General features: G+C 38.4%; 1 protein-coding gene across 2 annotated transcripts in view; it reads left to right on the forward strand.

Moving 5' to 3' along the window:
• mlip (muscular LMNA-interacting protein) overlaps window positions 1-21,727 on the forward strand; it is a 110,318-nt gene that overhangs the window by 14,876 nt on the left and 73,715 nt on the right. For both annotated transcript variants that reach the window (XM_061956783.1, XM_061956707.1), the window contains exon 3: window positions 17,735-17,845. In XM_061956783.1, coding sequence (XP_061812767.1) covers window positions 17,792-17,845 — 54 coding nt within the window. In that variant the 5' untranslated portion in view covers window positions 17,735-17,791. The remainder of the gene's footprint in view (window positions 1-17,734; window positions 17,846-21,727) is intronic.

A 21,727-nucleotide genomic window follows, 5' to 3' on the forward strand; every position in this document is an offset into this window, starting at 1 on the left:
TAGAAGTCTTCCTTATCTTTCTTCAGTTTTAAAAGTCTCTCTGTCTTGATGGAGATCTTCCTTTAATTATTACCTCCTGCTTCGATTGAAAGTCCAGTTTAGAAAACTGTTTTATTTTAGATATGTAATCCTCCATGTTAATAGTCCAGGCGAGAGGAAAAAATAAACGATCGCTAACTGTTGCTGTTTGTGGTCACTTATTCTGCAGCCGAGTAGTCGCAAGAATGATCTCTGGGATCACTACCGCCCTCTACCGCCAGGAGGCGGGATTACTGCGAGCCTCACACAGTGCCTCTTCGCAGCAGTTTTATGATTGCTCAGCACAAGAAATACGTTACACACATACAGTTGTTGACAAAATACACTGTACATTATATACCTCAGCTAACTAAACAGCAGGCCAGCAGTTAGCCGAGTCATTGCGCAATCCATGGTGAGGCTCAACTCAGTGACGTGCCTCAACTGGCTGGTGACTCACCGCAAGTCTCTTCTCAGTATTTGAACGGCAAATGTGAAAATTCAGCGATTTAGAATAAAAAATAATCTAAAGCTGGTGAAGTTAAATGGAAAATAACTTTATAGTATAATCACTGGATACATATGACAATTGAATTATTTTTTTTTCTTTTTAAATTTTTTTTCTTTCCATGATGGCACGTGAGGCCCCGCCTCACCTGCCTCCCCTGACTGCACGTCACTGCATTATTGTTGTGTTGCAGCTTTACATTAGTCCTGCATGACAGCCTATTAGCCTTAGCATTAAGATGTATAAGGAGCGATCAGTGTTATAATAAGCGAGAAATCGACCCCTTTTGATACTGTTTTCCAAAAGTGACTGGCAACAAATCTAGTGAAGAGACTTTTGGTAGAAAAGGGTGAGATGTTTTCTGGGATTTAACTGGTTTGGAGTGGCAAAGGAAATCGAAATGTGTGTGTTAAAGTTAACAAACACGACATCTTGTTATTGTATTTTAATCTACCTTTAAAACACTTCCTTGTGGTCCATAAAACTGTATTGGATATGCTTTGGTATAAATTTCAAACTTGTATTTTGAGTCCGACTGAAAGATGTTCGATTCTGGAGGCGTTCCCAGATTGCAATTGAAACCACGCCCCACCCTCTCCAAAAGGAGCATATTTTATCTTCGGAAAATGTACATTTAAATATATACCTGGAAGTTGTCACAGCCCTTTTCCAGAAAATAAACAACAATATGTACACCTGCACACTTGCCCATCAATTCAGACTGCAAACTAGGGCTGGGCGATATGGCCTTTTTTTAATATCTCTGTATTTTTAGGCCATATCGTGATACACGATATATATCTCGATATTTCGCCTTGAATGAACACTTGATGCATATAATCACACCAGTATGATGTTTCTATGTGTCTCCATAAAACATTCTTGTTCATACTGCATTAATAAATGCTCATTTTAAACTTTCAGCCAGAGAAGGAAATCACAACTAAGTCAATTGACCAAAACAGTATTTATTAAACAGTTATTAAGCAGTGGCACAAACATTCATGTCATTTCCAAAACAGAAAGTGCAAGATTGTCAGAGACATTTTAAAACAAGCTATTAGTGCACTTTTGTGCATGATGTCACTAAGATGACAAATCAAAACAACACTAAATTAAAGTGCACTTTTTGTACAGAACGCCACTACAATAGTTTAAAAACATGTCACACAAGATATTTCAATAACTGTCAAATAAAAATGAGCTGCATAATAGGAAATCAAATAGTGTACGTCCTTCGCTATGTGGTAGGTTCCTGCGGACGTTATCTCCTTCTGTTGTTGACTATTTTTTTCATACGGTGTTGATGTGGAAATGTTTGCCTCAGCATTTTGATGGTGTGGCACCGAACGGAGATGTTGACATGCGGAGTAAGCACTCTTGATTCTCTAGCGGGTGACTTTTCAAATGATGCTACATATTAGCAGTAATGCTACTTTTTGTAGAAACGTTTTTTGCCCCACACTTGACAAATTACGGTTGTCTGTTCGACATATTCCCACTTGAAGCCAAACCACCGCCAGACGATGGACCCCCTGCTGTTTTTCTTGGGAATTAATTCTTCCTTCATTTGTTACCAGATTCGCACCTTCTTTCTCTCGTATTACCGCTTGCATCACAGCTAACTTTAGCCATGCTGCTACGTCTCTGCGCCGCGAGGGCGTATACGTATGTGACGTATGACGTGACAGTATGTGACGTGTGTAAGAATGTGCGCTTGCTGTCTGTGAGAAGGAGACACAAGAAAGAGTGGGAAGAGCCTCTCGTGTAATGCCAGCAGCTAAAAGCAACTGCGTGAGTACGTATACTCCGATATCACGATATAGTCATTTTCTATATCGCACAGAGACAAACCCGCGATATATCGCGTATATCGATATATCGCCCAGACCTACTGCAAACAGAAGGCTGCTTTTAGCAGCACTCTTTGCACTGCATGTCATTGAAGCGTAACAAACGCATAACTGTGGTGCATTCAAAGACCCTTGAAAAAAGTGAGAAGAAAATCATTAAAAAAAACATAAACATGTGAACATTCTGGAGCTTTTAACAGCACTTTTAGCACCAAAAACAACAAACAAAATGAAGCACCAGAAAGTGGCTTTACCCACTTGGTGTCTGCCACAACGATTATTTCTGTGTCGTACAGCGACAATTGTCCTGTGGGAAACACTTATTGATACGGCGGAACTCAATATGCTAATTGTGACTGTAATCTACATCAGTGCGTGAGAGGCCTGTGATACATTTTTAATATTGCTGTTCTTTATCATCACCACTTCTGATTAATGAAGGAAATTACAGGGTACTTATCTGCACGCTAATGAGTCAATGACCCACAATGACGCTCATTAAGAAGCAGATTAATCATTCTTTAAGAGATTTCTGATAATATAGTATAATATAGTTCTTTGTATTTTGGGCTTGAGGACATACTACAGTTATAATGCACATTTCTTCCCTTTACTTTCTTGAAATCAAAATATGTTGCCACTGTTGACATTTGCACAACTTATAATAGCACGGAGAGAAAGGAACTATGAAGCATAATGGACAAGGTTGCAGCTGCATGCTATTAAATGATAAACTATCCTACGGCTGTCTTTTCTTTATCAATTGCAACCAGACTCAATGATATTCTACAGTAAACTATTTTGATGATCTGGACAGCATGACAGCCTGTGCCACCTACCAATTGACGACAGGGACAGCGTCATTTTCTAGGTCACACTGTAAAGAAGTTACGTAATCTGGATGCCACAGTGTGACTAAGTACGAGCAATGCCCCAACAAGGACAACCACAACATGCATTCAGTAATTTCCCTGTTAGGTTCAAGACTTATTTTCACAAATCTAATGAAAAACATTGCTGCATGCTAGGGTTGTACGGTATACCGGTATTAGTATATTACCGCAATACTAATGAATCATATTCGGTACTAAACCCCCTCTGAAAAATACTGGTCACAAATTTGTGGTATCATCCAAAACTAATGTAAAATATCAAACAACAGAAGAATAAGTGATTACCGTATTTTTCGGACTATAAGTCGCAGTTTTTTTCATAGTTTGGCCTGGGGTGCGACTGATTGATTGATTGATTGAGACTTTTATTAGTAGGTTGCACAGTGAAGTACATATTCCGTACAATTGACCACTAAATGGTATCACCCGAATACGTTTTTCAACTTGTTTAAGTCGGGGTCCAAATTGATTCATGATACAGATATATACTATCATATATACTATCATCATAATACAGTCATCACACAAGATAATCACATTGAATTATTTACATTATTTACAATCCGGGGTGTGGAGGGGGGTTAGGTTTGGTTGTTATCATCAGTCATCAACAATTGAGAACAGAGAAATAGATATTGGAACAGTGTAGGTCTGACTTGGTAGGATATGGACAGCAAGTAGTGGGCAGAGAGAGAGAGAGATCAGAAGGCATAAGAAAAAGTATCTGCATTTGATTGTTTACATTTGATTATTAACAATCCGGGGAGGGTGTTAGTTTAGGGTTGTAGCTGCCTTTAGGTGAACTTTTATTGCGGTTTTGAAGGAGGATAGAGATGCCCTTTCTTTTATACCTGTTGGGAGCGCATTCCACATTGATGTGGCATAGAAAGAGAATGAGTTAAGACCTTTGTTAGATCGGAATCTGGGTTTAACGTGGTTAGTGGAGCTCCCCCTGGTGTTGTGGTTATGGCGGTCATTTACGTTAAGGAAGTAATTTGACATGTACTTCGGTATCAGGGAGGTGTAGCGGATTTTATAGACTAGGCTCAGTGCAAGTTGTTTGACTCTGTCCTCCACCCTGAGCCAGCCCACTTTGGAGAAGTGGGTAAGAGTGAGGTGGGATCTGGGGTGGAGGTCTAGAAGTAATCTGACTAGCTTGTTCTGGGATGTTTGGAGTTTAGATTTGAGGGTTTTGGAGGTGCTAGGGTACCAGGAGGTGCATGCGTAATCGAAAAAGGGTTGAACGAGAGTTCCCGCCAGAATGCTCATGGTGCTTTTGTTGACCAGAGAGGAGATTCTATAGAGAAATCTCGTTCGTTAGTTGACCTTTTTGATTATCTTGGTTGCTATTTTATCATAGGAAAGATTAGCCTCTAGAATGGAACCTAGGTAGGTGACCTCATCTTTCCTGGTGATAACAATGTCACCCACTTTTATAGTGAAGTCATTGACTTTCTTAAGGTTGATGTGGGACCCAAATAGGATGGATTCCGTTCTACCCAAGTGTATGGATAGCTTGTTGTCAGCGACTTATACTCAGGAGCGACTTATGTGTGAAATTATTAACACATTACTGTAAAATATCAAATAATATTATTTAGCTCATTCACGTAAGAGACCAGACGTATAAGATTTCATCGGATTTAGCGATTAGGAGTGACAGATTGTTTGGTAAACGTATAGCATGTTCTATATGTTATAGTTATTTGAATGACTCTTACCATAATATGTTACGTTAACATACCAGGCACGTTCTCAGTTGGTTATTTATGCCTCATATAACGTACACTTATTCAGCCTGTTGTTCACTATTCTTCATTTATTTTAAATTGCCTTTCAAATGTCTATTCTTGGTGTTGGGTTTTATCAAATACATTTCCCCAAAAAATGCGACTTATACTCCAGTGCGACTTATATATGTTTTTTTTCCTTCTTTATTATACATTTTCGGCAGGTGCGACTTATACTCCGGTGCGACTTATACTCCGAAAAATACGGTATTACATTTTAACAGAAGTGTAGATAGAACATGTTAAAAGAGAAAGTAAGCAGATATTAACAGTACATGAACAAGTAGATTAATAATTCATTTTCTACCACTTGTCCTTAATAATTTTGACAAAATAATAGAATGATAAATGACACAATATGCTACTGCATAGCAGCTAAATTAGAATTGATTGAAACTTTTATTAGTAGATTGCACAGATTCCGTACAATTGACCACTAAATGGTAACTGTCACGACTGGGACCGTGGTTTGTTCTCCCAAGATGCAAGTGATTTGGACCAGACATGGCGTGAAGGTGAATACATTTTAATTCTAACTCAAAAAACTACAAAAAGGTATAAACAAAAGGCGCCCACAGTGGGGGTACAAAACTTGGCTATAAACACAAAACTTGCACAAAGGCAGAAACTATGAACAAAAAAAACCACTAACTGTGGCATTAATAAACAAAATCTTACTTGGCATGGACTAAAGGAGCAGCATGAACGATGGACATGAAAACGAAGTGTCAGGAATGTGCAGAGCGTAAATGTGGGACAGGGGTATGAATCCGGATGTCGCCAGAAAGACAAACTGAAAACAATGAACTTAAATACTACAGACATGATTAACGAAAACAGGTGCGTGACTCAAAACGTGAAACAGGTGCGTGACGTGACAGGTGAAAACTAATGGGTTGCTATGGTGACAAACAAGAGTGCACAATGAGTCCAAACGTGGAACAGGTGAAACTAATGGGTAACCATGGAAACAAGATAAGGGAGTGAAAAGCCAGAAACTAAAGAGTCCAATAACTAAACTAAACAAAACATGACTAAAACAAAACATGATTACACAGACATGACAGTAACGCCCGAATACGTTTTTCAACTTGTTTAAGTCGGCGTCCATGTTAATCAATTCATGGAGCCTTTGTTTGCTTACTTACTAATAAAAGACAAGTTGTCTTATATGTTCACTGTTTTATTTAAGGACAAACTTGCAATAAAAAACATATGTTTAATGTACCGTAAGATTTTTTGTTAAAATAAAGCCAATAATGCCTTTTTTTGTGGTCTCCTTTATTTAGAAATGTGCCGAAAAGTATTGAAATAATTTTGGTATCGGGACAACACTACTGCATGCACATTTCTGCTAAAACAAAAGACACTTAGAATTTTAAGCAGCAGTCTACTGGAGGGTCTATTTCTGCATCCAATTCTTAATCCTATAATAGCTTCCGCTCTTCTGGGAAGACTTTCTGCAAGGCCTTTGAGTGAGTCTGCGAGAAATGTGGAAATAGCCAACACACATTAATGCAGCTTCATATTTAAGAGACAATAGTCCAAATTGAAAAATTGCGATAAGGATATAATTACAACGCATTGCTTTAAAGGTCATTACATTCAGTAATTTACATTAAAGACCATTTTGGTTTGATTACTTCATTATTTTCTGTCAATCCTGTGCTGTATCTGAAATTGTCTTCAAATCTCATTAAGGCTCTCACAGGTCTTGACCTAATAGTGTTAGTGTAAACAAAGCACATATGTCATGGTGGTGAACTGCACGTTGGATTGATTGAGGGGAAACAAAATCAATATATCAACTCCTGTCAAGTAGAACTGCAATGGCAGTAGCTTTGAACAAATGTATCATAGGTTGTTGCATAATAGAGATGTGCGGCCCAGGAACACGTGTTGGCCGTACGTTACAAAAGTATCACGAATACTTTTAGTTTTAGTTGTAACGCAGTAAAGTGAAGCATCCTAGTGAAACCCTACCCCCTCAGACTGGCGTCAACAAAACAATCTAAACCAAGGGTGTCAAACTGTGGCCCGCGGGCCAAATTTGGCCCTTGAGGCAATATCAAATTAACACTAAAGCTGGCCCGCCAAAACGCCAGCCAGCCCAACGAGTGCTGGCCCAGTCACATAACATGTGCGGCTTCTGCACGCACACACACATTAGAATGCAACGCATACTTCATCAACAGCGATACAGGTTACACTGAGGGTAGCCGAATAAAAAACTTTAACACTGTTAGAAATATACACCACACTGTGAATCCACACTAAACCAGAACCCTTTGCAGCACTAACTCTTCCGAGACGCTACAAGGTGTGTGTGTGTGTGTGGGAGGGAGGTTTGGTGGTAGCGGGGGTGTATTTTGTAGCGTCCCGGAAGAGTTAGTGCTGCACAGGATTCTGGGTATTTGTTCTGTTGTGTTTATGTTGTGTTACGATACGGATGTTCTCCCGAAATGTGTTTGTCATTGTTGTTTGGTGTGGATTCACAGTGTGGCGTATATTTCTAACAGTGTTAAAGTTTTTTATACTGGCACCCTCAGTGTAACCTGTATCGCTGTTGATGAAGTTTGCGTTGCATTCGCTCGTGTGTGCGTGCAGAAGCCGCACATATCTTGTGACTGGGTCTGAACAATGTTAGAATGGATGAAAAACGAACGTGACTATAGCTCGTAGAGTACATTAAAGGTTAATTTGTTCAAACTTTGTTCAGTTTTAAATTTTAGCCCACTCTGTATTTGAGTTTGACACCACTGATCTAAACCGTTTTCAAATATGTCATGCATGCTCTTATGTAACAGAGCTGCTGCAGTAGTTTGGTATGTCTTGACTACAATGTCAATAAAGCATTCCTAAATTCACAAATCCTTATTCCGGTGGTTAACAATCTAAAAACAAAACAAAATATACAGTAGTTGCACTCATTTAGTTGTTGTGGAATTCAGCTTATCAACACCACATTTATTTTGAACTTAATATTTTTTGGAATTTTTGGAGGGAATACATAGGAATTTAAAGATATCTTCGTTGACATAGTGCAAAACCATAGAGAAATAAATAAATACAAATATATTTTGCTGAAAAAAAAAAAAAAAAAAAAAAAAATTGTTATAAATAAAAAAAACAAAATATGTTTATTATACCGTATTTTTTGGAGTATAAGTCGCTTCGGAGTATAAGTCGCACCGGCCGAAAATGCATAATAAAGAAGGAAAAAAACATATAAGTCGCACTGGAGTATAAGTCACATTTTTTGGGGAAATTTATTTGATAAAACCCAACACCAAGAATAGACAATTGAAAGTCAATTTTAAACAAATAAAGAATAGTGAACAACAGGCTGAATAAGTGTACGTTATATGAGGCATAAATAACCAACTGAGAACGTGCCTGGTATGTTAACGTAACATATTATGGTAAGAGTCATTCAAATAACTATAACATATAGAACATGCTATACGTTTACCAAACAATCTGTCACTCTTAATCGCTAAATCCCATGAAATCTTATACGTCTAGTCTCTTACGTGAATGAGCTAAATAATATTATTTGATATTTTACGGTAATGTGTTAATATTTTCACACAAACGTCGCTCCTGACAATAAGTCGCACCCCCGGCCAAACTATGAAAAAAAACTGCGACTTATAGTCCGAAAAATACGGTACACATTTTTCCCACCCCTCTAGTATGCTGGGTATTGTCAAAAAGGTGCTTCTATACCAAACACACTGTAAGCGTCATTTTGTTCCCGAAATAAATTGTCCACTTCATCCATCTTTTCTTAACAGGTCTTCTCTCAGATGTAATAAATGAGCCATTTTCTCCATTGACATTTTAACATTTTAAAAATCAGGCTCCACTGCAGATCAATTAAAATATTTTCACAACCAACAGTCAGCCAACTACCAGTGGGCGACCGAAAGACTGTGGACTCATGATAGCTCCCGAAAATATTTATAAAAATAAATGCATTATTACTCGAGATGTCCGATAATATCGGACTGCCGATGTTATCGGCCGATAAATGCTTTAAAATGTAATATCGGATATTATCGGTATCGGTTTCAAAATTATCGGTATCGGTTTCAAAAAGTAACATTTATGACTTTTTAAAACGCCGCTGTGTACACGGACGTAGGAAGAAGTAAAGAGCGCCAATAAACCTTAAAGGCCCTGCCTTTGCGTGCCGGCCCAGTCACATAATATCTACGGCTTTTCACACACACAAGTGAATGCAAGGCATACTTGGTCAATACCCATACAGGTCACACTGAGGGTGGCCGTGTAAACAACTTTAACACTGTTACAAATATGCACCACACTGTGAACCCACACCAAACAAGAATGACAAACACATTTCAGGAGAACATCCGCACCGTAACACAACATAAACACAACAGAACAAATACCCAGAACCCCTTGCAGCACTAACTCTTCCAGGACGCTACAATATATACCCCCCGCTACCCCCTACCCCCCACCCCCCACACACCTCAACCTCCCCATGCTCTCTCAGGGAGAGCATGTCCCAAATTCCAAGCTGCTGTTTTGAGGCATGTTAAAAAAAATAATGCACTTTGTGACTTCAATAATAGATATGGCAGTGCCATGTTGGCTTTTTTTCCATAACTTGAGTTGATTTATTTTGGAAAACCTTGTTACATTGTTTAATGCATCCAGCGGGGCATCACAACAAAATTAGGCATAATAATGTGTTCATTCCACGACTGTATATATCGGTATCGGTTGATATCGGAATCTGTAATTAAGAGTTGGACAATATCGGAATATCGGCAAAAAACCCATTATCGGACATCTCTAATTATTACATTGGTGCCCTTCTCTCCCACATTTTAACACCATTCTCTGGGCATCTTCCCGCTCGTTGCCGCAAATCCGGAAACGCTCCCGCGCGTATAAACAAACAAACGCCACAACGAGTGCACATTTAAACAAATTATTGAGTTGCGGTGTTAAGCAATAAAAATACTTGCCTTCTTTCCTCAACCGCCATTGTTTGCCCGCGACGTGAAGCTAATAATCCAAACAGAGTTATGGTTGCTCACAGAACGGTCCGCCCGCTACAGGCGCAAAACCCCGACGTATCTTTGAGAGGTGGATGGACATGGGGTCCCTCAGTGACCCCATGTCCATCCACCTCTCAAAGACACGCATAAATAATGGATGTAATACTGTTTTATTTAGCAGTGGTAGGACAATGGATGGATTTTTTCATTGAAAAAATCCTGAGGCACACCAAAAGCAGAAATCATTAAAAAACAAAACTCAATAGCCGATATTGACGATAAAAAGTCGTTCTCGCAATTGTTGGATATGAATTTAAACCATAACCAAGCATGCATTAATATAGCTCTTGTCTCAAAGTAGGTGTACTGTCACCACCTGTCACATCACACTCTGACTTATTTGGAGTTTTTTGCTGTTTTCCTGTGTGTAGTGTTTTAGTCCTTGTCTTGCGCTCCTATTTTGGTGTTTTTTCCTGTTTTGTTGGTATTTTCCTGTTGCAGTTTCACGTCTTCCTTGAGCGCTATTCTCCACACCTGCTTTGTTTTCGCAATCCAGACTATTTAAGTTGTGCGGACGCTTTCCTTCTTTGTGGGGACATTGTCGATTGTCATGTCACGTGCGGATGTACTTTGTGGACGCCGTCTCCGCTCCACACGCTGTAAGTCTTTGCTGTCGTCCAGCATTTTGTGTTTTGTTTACTTCGCAGCCAGTTCAATTTTAGTTTCGTTTTGCATAGCCATGCCTAAGCTTTAATGCCTTTTTATAAAGGCACTCGCCTTTTGTTTATTTTTGGTTTAAGCACAAGACATACTTGCCAACCTTGAGACCTCCGATTTCGGGAGGTGGGGGGTGGGGGCGTGGTCGGGGGTGGGGCGGGGCGTGGTTGGGGGCGTGGTTAAGAGGGGAGGAGTATATTGACAGCTAGAATTCACCCAGTCAAGTATTTCATATATATATATATATATATATATATATATATATATATATATATATATATATATATATATATATATATATATATATATATCCTGAAAATATGCAAACAAAACTGTGTTTAGATAATTGATACGTCAAACTTGCATAAATAAATATTAAGGAATATAACATAATTTGGCTTCTGAGAGTTTGAAAATGTAATGAATAAAATGCTAAAGTTGTTGATAAACAAGCAATTATTTTAATAATTAAATATGGTCATTTTAAATGAATTATTATGATAATTTAAAATCAATTATTTCAAATATGTTTATTTTAATGTATAATTCTATGGCTGGATGTAATAAGGAGTCAGGAAAAAATAAAAATAAAAATACAATTAATGTTGATGTTTTTAGCAAAATATAGTAAACATGTATTTCGTTTTTTTTTTTTAAATTAATAAATAAATTTATTTTTAGGTAAGATAAACATAATAATACAATTTATCTCTAGTCTGGATGATTTAGTTCTTGTCACCCTGTTGTCCTCCCATCATGAAAAAAGGCTGTCCTCACTCGCATGGAGCTGGAGGGGGCGTGGCTTCCAGCTCCGGCTGAAAATCGGGAGATTTTCGGGAGAATATTTGTCCCGGGAGGTTTTCGGGAGAGGCGCTGAATTTCGGGAGTCTCCTGGAAAATTCGGGAGGGTTGGCAAGTATGGCACAAGATACCTTTTTACCTGCACACTGCTTCCCGCTGTCGTCTGCATATTGTGATCATGACACGACGTGTTCCCGACATCTACAAAGCAATTAGCTACCTGCTGCCACCTACTGATATGGACGAGTATAACATGGTTACTCTGCCACATTATTTACGGATTATAATTACTTGTGTGCAGAAAATATTTTTAACCCAATTTGGTGAAATTACATAATCTGTATTTGAAATGTGGTTGAAAAACACTGGATTAATGGATGTCCTATCTATACTGTGAACAGTTCCTTGTAGTATGTGTCCTTTGCGCATAATTTTTTTGTTTTTGTTTTTGTTTTTGTTCACGTGTTTGCACTTTTTGTTTGCGCTCTGCAAATTCCATATGTATTTTTAGTTAACCCTTTGTCGTTATTTTATAACTGATGATGTGACGGTCTGTCACATTCACGTCTTGTTATGTTTCCTTAGTTTGCGTTTATTTCCTGTCAGCGCTCTTATTTTAGTTCCACTTCCTGCATGTCTCCCTGAGCGCTCGTTTCCCCTCACCTGTCCCTGATTGGCAGGCTGGCACACCTGGTTGCAGTTGCCAATCAGGCTGCTATTTATGCCTGCCTCGCCCTCCAGTCAGGGCTCGATGATTGTCTCCTGTGTCAATGTTCCCTGCATGTACACTTACCAGTTGCACTATTTCCTTTTTGACATTAAAGTCATTTTTTACCTGCGCTATGCCTGCCATCTCTGCATCTTGGAGTTCAAGACCAACAGAACCTGACAGATGAACTATTTTTTTTAATTAGATTTAATTTTGAAATGAACGCCTAGTTAACATACTGTTTATGTAAAAAAGAAAGGGCAATCAAACTTTAAGTCACAGCCCATCTAGGATTGAACAAACACAAAATAAAGCATAAATAACAACTCTTCTAAGTGTCAACTACCTCATTTGTCTTTTCCACATATTAATACTGCGCTAACTTAACAAACCATACAAATTGAGATCGAAACTATTCAAGAGGGTTGAGTTCCTCCCTGCCTTCGAAGCATCGCTGTTTATCGATAGAAAAACAAAAGCTGTGCAATGTGTGAACAAAATCAACAGACCAAAAATAAAACTTAACAGCCTGGCAGTATTGCAGTGAATCACACCCGAAAATAAATTGTATTTCTAGTTTTGGTCATATTTTTTGGTTTGTTTTGAGTTTATTTGGACAGACGTTGACTGGACAGAATTACACATATTGTGCCAAAATACAAACCCCGTTTCCATATGAGTTGGCAAATTGTGTTAGATGTAAATATAAACGGAATACAATGATTTGCAAATCCTTTTCAACCCATATTCAATTGAATGCACGACAAAGACAAGATATTTGATGTTCAAACTCATAAACTTTATTTTTTTTTTGCAAATAATAAATAACTTAGAATTTCATGGCTGCAACACGTGCCAAAGTAGTTGGGAAAGGGCATGTTCACCACTGTGTTACATGGCCTTTCCTTTTAACAACACTCAGTAAACGTTTGGGTTCTGAGGAGGCACATTTTTGAAGCTTCTCAGGTGGAATTCTTTCCCATTCTTGCTTGATGTACAGCTTAAGTTGTTTAACAGTCCGGGGTCTCCGCTGTCGTATTTTACGCTTCATAATGCGCCACACATTTTCGATGAGAGACAGGTCTGGACTGCAGGCGGGCCAGTAAAGTACCCGCACTCTTTTTTTACGAAGCCATGCTGTTGTAACATGTGCTGAATGTGGCTTGGCATTGTCTTGCTGAAATAAGCAGGGGCGTCCATGAAAAAAACGGCGCTTAGATGGCAGCATATGTTGTTCCAAAACCTCTATGTACAATGCCTTCTGTGAAAGCATTAATGGTGCTTTCACAGATGTGTAAGTTACCCATGCCTTGGGCACTAATGCACCCCCATACCATCACAGATGCTGGCTTTTGAACTTTGCGTCGATAACAGTCTGGATGGTTCGCTTCCCCTTTGGTCCGGATGACACGATGTCGAATATTTCCAAAAACAATTTGAAATGTGGACTCGTCAGACCACAGAACACTTTTCCACTTTGCAAGAGTCCATCTTAGATGATCTCGGACCCAGAGAAGCCGGCTGCGTTTCTGGATGTTGTTGATAAATGGCTTTCGCTTTGCATAGTAGAGCTTTAACTTGCACTTACAGATGTAGCGACAAACTGTATTTAGTGACAGTGATTTTCTGAAGTGTCCCTGAGCCCATGTGGTGATATCCTTTAGAGATTGATATCGGTTTTTGATACAGTGCCGTCTGAGGGATCGAAGGTCACAGTCATTCAATGTTGGTTTCCGGCCATACCGCTTACGTGGAGTGATTTCTCCAGATTCTCTGAACCTTTTGATGATATTATGGACCGTAGATGTTAAAATCCCTAAATTTCTTGCAATTGCACTTTGAGAAACGTTGTTCTTAAACTGTTTGACTATTTGCTCACGCAGTTGTGGACAAAGTGGTGTACCTCGCCCCATCCTTTCTTGTGAAAGACTGAGCATTTTTTGGGAAGCTGTTTTTATACCCAATCATGGCACCCACCTGTTCCCAATTAGCCTGCACACCTGTGGGATGTTCCAAATAAGTGTTTGATGAGCATTCCTCAACTTTATCAGTATTTATTGCCACCTTTCCCAACTTCTTTTTCACGTGTTGCTGGCATCATATTCTAAAGTTAATGATTATTTGCAAAAAAAAGAAATGTTTATCAGTTTGAACATCAAATATGTTGTCTTTGTAGCATATTCAACTGAATATGGGTTGAAAATTATTTGCAAATCATTGTATTCCGTTTATATTTACATCTAACACAATTTCCCAACTCATATGGAAACGGGGTTTGTACATCTTCAAACAGTTAATATTAGAATTTGTGAAAAAGAACAAAAAATACATGAAAAATAGGTATTTTAGTAGTTATACTTAGTTAGGCTGCATGGTTGTCGAGTGGTTAGCATGTTGACTGCACAGTCAGAAGATTGAGAGTTCACATCTCTGTTGGGGTATCTGAGTGGCGTTTGCTTGTTCTCCCTGTTGCATTGTGTGTGTTTTCTCTTGCTACTTCGACTTCCTCCCACATTCCAGAAATATGCATGCTGACTTAATTAGAGACTCTAAATTGTTCATAGAATGTGAACCCTTGTTTTTCTAAATCGGGGGTCGGCAACCCGCAGCTCTTTAGCGCCGGCCTCCTGGCTCTCTGGAGCTTTTTCAAAACTGTATGAAAATGGAAAAAGATGAGGGAAAAAATATATTTTATGTTTTAATATGGTCTCTGTAGGAGGGCAAACATGACACAAACCTCCCTAATTGTTAGAAACCACGCTGTTTATATTAAACATGCTTCAGTGATTAGAGACTATTTGGCGAGCGCTGTTCTGTCCTACTAATTTTGGCGGTCCTTGAACGCACCATAGTTTGTTTACATGTGCAACTTTCTCCGACTTTCTAAGACGTGTTTTATGCCACTCCTTTTTTGTCTAATTTTGTCCACCAAACGTTTAATGTTGTGCGTGAAGACACAAAGGTGAGCTTTGTTGATGCTATTGACTTGTGTGGAGGGCTAATCAGGCATATTTATTTGGTCACTGCATTACTGCAAGCTAATCGATGCTAACATGCTATTTAGGCTAGCTGTATGCACATATTGCATCATTATGCCTCGTGTGTAGGTATATTTGAGCTCATTTACTTTCCTTTTAGTCCTCTTAATTTGATTTATATGTGCATGTCTCATGACACATTGTCTGTAAGTAATATTGACTGCATTTCTATTGTTTGTATAGCCACAGCAAAGGTGACCCAGTTTGCAACGATTGTAATAAATTGACTGGAAGACAGCCTGCCGTTTCCTTTAACTTGGACACACACATCTATATGCCTTTGGCCATTCTAAGCCAGTAATTTCCAGGAGTTATCTCACCCTCTGACAAGCCTTCATTTTACCAATGATTTTGAATGTTGTAAAAATGTGTAGAATAAATATTACATTTCAATATTTCTGTCAACAAAGATTTGCGTCAGCCTGCGACACATACTGTAGTCATTTTGATAGTAGGCTAATATAGCTAATATAGACACTTACATAATGTGTTGTCTTCATTATAACACTTATACAAGGCTTTTCATTTTTTGCAGCTACAGACAGATTTTTTTTTTGTATTTTCAGTCCAATATGGCTCTTTTAACATTTTGGGTTGCTGACCCCTGGTCTAATTGTTCCATTTGAATGGCTGGTGAATAGGGATGTCCGATAGCCGATAAATGCGTTAAATTGTAATATAGGAAATTATCGGTATCGTTTTTTTAATTATCAGAATCATTTTTATTTGTATTTTTTATTTTTTGTTTTTTTTTTATTAAATCAACATAAAAAACACAAGATACACTTACAATTAGTGCACCAACCCAAAAAACCTCCCTCCCCCATTTACGCTCATTCACACTCATTCACACAAAAGGGTTGTTTCTTTCTGTTATTATTCTGGTTTCTACATTATATATCAATAGTTATCAATACAGTCTGCAAGGTATACAGTCCATAAGCACACATGAGTCCACTAATAGTACTAACCTTTAACAGTTAATTTTACTAATTTTCATTAATTATTAGTTTCTATGTAACTGTTTTTATATTGTTTTACTTTCTTTTTTTATTCAAGAAAATGTTTTTAATTTATTTATCTTATTTTATTAATTTTTTTTTTAAAAGTACCATATCTTCACCATACCTGGTTGTCCAAATTAGGCATAATAATGTGTTAATTCCACGACTGCATATATCTGTTGATATCGATATCGGTAATTAAAGAGTTGGACAATATCGGAATATCGGATTTCGGCAAAAAGCCATTATCGGACATCCCTACTGGTGACCAGACCGGGGCACAGCCCTCCTCTTACCCGAAGTCAAGTGGGATTGGCTGCAGTTTACCATAGACCGGGGGTGTCAAACTCATTTTAGATCGGGAGCCACATGGAGAAAAATCTACTCCCAAGTGGGCCGGACTAGTAAAAACACGGCACGATAACTTAATAATAAAGATAACTTCAGATTGTTTTCTTTGTTTAAAAATAGAACAAGCACATTCTGAAAATGTTCAAATCATAATGTTGTTGTTGTTTTTTTTCACCTACATGTCGCGGTTATTAGTATTCTATCTTTATTTGTCGTTATTTATATTTTCTGAATAAATTATGTGATGATGTTCGTCAGTCAACTCATTGGTGTTAATTTTCAATCTATCAAGATAAAAAAGTAATATCAAAATCAAATTACAGGATGTTATTTATGTAGTTTGCTCATTTTCCTCGACTGGTGCACATATGTAGCATCATCTACAAAGATACATAGAATTGCTATTGCGACATCTAGTGGACACATTTAGAACAGCAGTTTCTTTCATTCAAAAATTTGCGCTCATTTTTATATTTAACAAACTCATCTCGCGGGCCGGATTAAACCTGTTCGCGGGCATGATCTGGCCCGCGACACCCCTGCCATAGACCTTGAGGAAAACAAATAAAATCGAACAAAAATATTTTTGCACATCCATCATTCATGTTGGCTCATCTTCTTCAACTCTAAATTTGCCTCTGCGGATCACTGCATGTCAACTGTTTTCTCATACAAATTTCAAATAAGACAAGCAAGTAAGCCAAATGTGTCCAAGCACGTGCAATTGAACTTAAATGAGAATTTCAAAAAACTCATTAGGCCTCATGTGTAGAGGCAATTTGCCGCAGGGTGTTTGAGGTGGTAGCTCAATAAGTATAAGAAACCCTAAGAAGCAGGGACAAAACATAATATATTCTCAGTTAATTGGCAGCAGTGAGAAGTTAGAACCACTTCAATTGGATGTGTGTGTACAAATGAAAATAATTACAGCTAGAAATAAACCATTATTTATTGAACGACTTTGTGGTCCGCCTGTGTCTATTTGTGCACAAACAAACTTTTTTCTTCTCTAAAAGGTTTTGTGAGGAGTCCCAGCTCAGCCTTCTGGTTTCACATTTATTCCATCAAGGCAGATGTTCCCTGCTGAAAGTGTTATTTTAACTGAAGGAGCCCAGAAGACCACACAGGTAAAAAAATGTAGATTTTTGTTGGTCACATTTGCCATTCAATGTTGATATTGTTTCACTATATGGTTAATCACAGAGTACTTTTTGGTCCTCAGAGAATCTTGTAACATGAATACTGTATTATCAAATGACTTTAGATTAGACCAGGGGTTCTTAACCTTTTTGACTTCAGGGCCCAAATTTCCACTACAGAAGGGCCCTCTCAAATATTAAAACTAATTTAGTCCACTTATTCTGGATTTTAATCGTATTCAATAATTATATCTAAGGTACTTACAATTTAACAGGATAAACCTTGTCAAATGATATGAAACCATGCATTAATCACAAAGATTACTGTCAAGGAATAGGTCAGGCTGATTACAAAAGTAAATACCTATAAAATATACTGCAAAACAAGGAACTCATAAAATGATAAAAATATACATTTACATACAATTACACTGTGCTAATATTAAACAATTACATTTAGAATAAATAATAATAAATAAATAAAATGTCAATAAAATTTAAGTGCCAGTGAAAATACAGCTTCACCACTTAAGTCATAATGTTTGTGCTTAAAAACTTTCCTATGACTTTAGTGCCAGACTTATTCTGTTTTTTTGATATTGTCATTACTGCCACAAGTTGTTGAGAAGTCAATCAATCAATGTTTATTTATATAGCCCTAAATCACAAGTGTCTCAAAGGGCTGCACAAGCCACAACGACATCCTCGGTACAGAGCTCACAAAAGGGCAAGGAAAAACTCACCCCAGTGGCACGTCGATGTGAATGACTATGAGAAACCTTGGAGAGGACTGCATATGTGGGTAACCCCCCCTCTAGGGGAGACCGAATGCAATGGATGTCGAGTGGGTCTGACATAATATTGTGAGAGTCCAGTCCATAGTGGATCCAACATCAATCAATCAATCAATCAATGTTTATTCATATAGCCCTAAATCACAAAAGTCTCTAAGGGCTGTACAAGCCACAACGACATCCTCGGTACAGAGCCCACATAAGGGACGTCGATGTGAATGACTATGAGAAACCGCATATGTGGGTAACCCCCCCTCTCTAGGGGAGACCGAAAGCAATGGATGTCGAGTGACATAATATTGTGAAAGAACAGTCCTTAGTGGATCTAACATAGTAGTGAGAGTCCAGTCCATAGTGGGGACAGTAGGAGACCAACAGGAGATCATCCCGACCTGAGACGGGTTAGCAGTGCAGAGATGTCCCCAACCGATGCACAGGCGAGCGGTCCACCCCGGGTCCCAACTCTGAACAGCCAGCACTTCATCCATGGTCACCGGAACCGGAATAACCCGGCGAGGAGGCAGAGGAGAAAAGAAAACAAACAGCAGATCAACTGGTCTAAAAGGGGGGTCTATTTAAAGGCTAGAGTATACAAATGAGTTTTAAGATGGGACTTAAATGCTTCTACTGAGGTAGCATCTCTAACTGTTACCGGGAGGGCATTCCATAGTACTGGAGCCCGAATAGAAAACGCTCTATAGCCCGCAGACTTTTTTTGGGCTCTGGGAATCACTAATAAGCCGGAGTTCTTTGAACGCAGACTTCTTGCCGAGACATATGGTACAATACAATCGGCAATATAGGATGGAGCTAGACCGTGTAGTATTTTATACGTAAGTAGTAAAACCTTAAAGTCACATCTTAAGTGCACAGGAAGCCAGTGCAGGTGAGCCAGTATAGGCGTAATATGATCAAACTTTCTTGTTCTTGTCAAAAGTCTCGCGGCCGCATTTTGTACCAACTGTAATCTTTTAATGCTAGACATAGGGAGACCCGAAAATAATACGTTACAGTAATCGAGACGAGACATAACGAACGCATGAATAATGATCTCAGCGTCGCTAGTGGATAAAATAGAACAAATTTTAGCGATATTACGGAGATGAAAGAAGGCCGTTTTAGTAACACTCTTCATGTGTGACTCAAAGGAGAGAGTTGGGTCGAAGATAATACCCAGATTCTTTACCGAGTCGCCTTGTGTAATTGTTTGGTTGTCAAATGTTAAGGTGGTATTATTAAATAAATGTCGGTGTCTAGCAGGACCGATAATCAGCATTTCCGTTTTCTTGGCGTTGAGTTGCAAGAAGTTAGCGGACATCCATTGTTTAATTTCTTTAAGACACGCCTCCAGCTGACAACAATCCGGTGTGTTGGTCAGCTTTAGGGGCATGTAGAGTTGGGTGTCATCAGCATAACAGTGAAAGCTAACACCGTATTTGCGTATGATGTCGCCTAGCATGTAAATACTAAAGAGTGCAGGGCCAAGAACCGAACCCTGGGGAACTCCGCACGTTACCTTAACATAGTCCGATGTCACATTGTTATGGGAGACACACTGCAGCCTGTCAGTAAGATAAGATAAGTGTATTACAACTGAGTACCGCCGGCGCCCGTAGAGACCTGAGCTAGGAAACAAATATTTTTTGGGGCCTATGGCCGTTTGGCTCTATGGTTCCGAAAAACTGGACTAGACTAATTTAAATCAACATTCTTCTACAGGCATTAATGTTTCAATTTAGAATACAACCATCGGGTTTAGGTTTTAATAGCATTAAAATCAGAGATCTTCAACAGGGGTCCGCGACCCCTAGGGGGTCTGCAGAGGGGTCGGGAAATGTTATGTGGATTTACAGTTTATCCATCCATCCATCCATGTCCCTTTTGGGGTCGCGGGGGTCGCTGGAGCCTATCTCAGCTACAATCGGGCGGAAGGCGGGGTACACCCTGGACAAGTCGCCACCTCATCGCAGGATTGACAGTTTATCTAATATATGTTTATTTGTATATCACCACGATTTCCCCACAAAATGTAAATGTCTTTAAGTACACATTAGTTTGTAAATTATGACGGAGTGACCACCCGACTCACTGTACCTTGCAGATTTGAAATAATAACATGAATAAATAAGTATATTATGATTTTCATATTACCATTTAAGGGAGCTAACAATGAATATTCTAGTTGCCTGCTAGCGATTAGCGGCACTAGTTTTCAGCCATTAGTGCACTAGGTAACTAGTTAACTTAAACTAGTTGTCAATTTGCTATTAGCGGCGCAATACTTTATTATTTGAATTGAAAATCTTAGTATAGCACAATAACAATGTATCTTTGGGACCAGGGTATTTTCAATGCACAATTTTTACAGGTCAGGAGTCCCCGCGCCGTCTTTTTATCAGTTGGGGGTCCTCTGTCTGGAAAACGTTGAAGACCCCTGGTTTAAATTAGAGATGTCCGATAAATGCGTTAAAATGTAATATCGGAAATTATCGGTATCGTTTTTTTAATTATCGGTATCGTTTTTTTTTTAAATTTATTTATTTATTTATTTTTTGTTATTAAATCAACATAAAAAACACAAGATACACTTACAATTAGTGCACCAACCCAAAAAACCTTCCTCCCCCATTTACACTCATTCACACAAAAGGGTTGTTTCTTTCTGTTATTAATATTCTGGTCCATTATATATCAATATTTATCAATACAGTCTGCAAGGGATACAGTCCGTAAGCACACATGATTGTGCGTGCTGCTGGTCCACTAATAGTACTAACCTTTAACAGTTAATTTGACTAATTTTCATTAACTACTAGTTTCTATGTAATTGTTTTTATATTGTTTTACTTTCTTTTTTATTCAAGAAAATCTTTGTAATTTATTTATCTTATTTTATTTTATTAATTTAAAAAACAAAACCTTATCTTCACCATATCTGGTTGTCCAAATTAAGCATAATAATGTGTTAATTCCATGACTGTATATATCGGTTGATATCGGTATCGGTTGATATCGGTATCGGTAATTAAAGAGTTGGACAATATCGGAATATCGGATATCGGCAAAAAGCCATTAT

The sequence above is a fragment of the Nerophis lumbriciformis genome, linkage group LG02 (assembly GCF_033978685.3).
Source record: "Nerophis lumbriciformis linkage group LG02, RoL_Nlum_v2.1, whole genome shotgun sequence".
NCBI classification, from domain to species: domain Eukaryota; kingdom Metazoa; phylum Chordata; class Actinopteri; order Syngnathiformes; family Syngnathidae; genus Nerophis; species Nerophis lumbriciformis.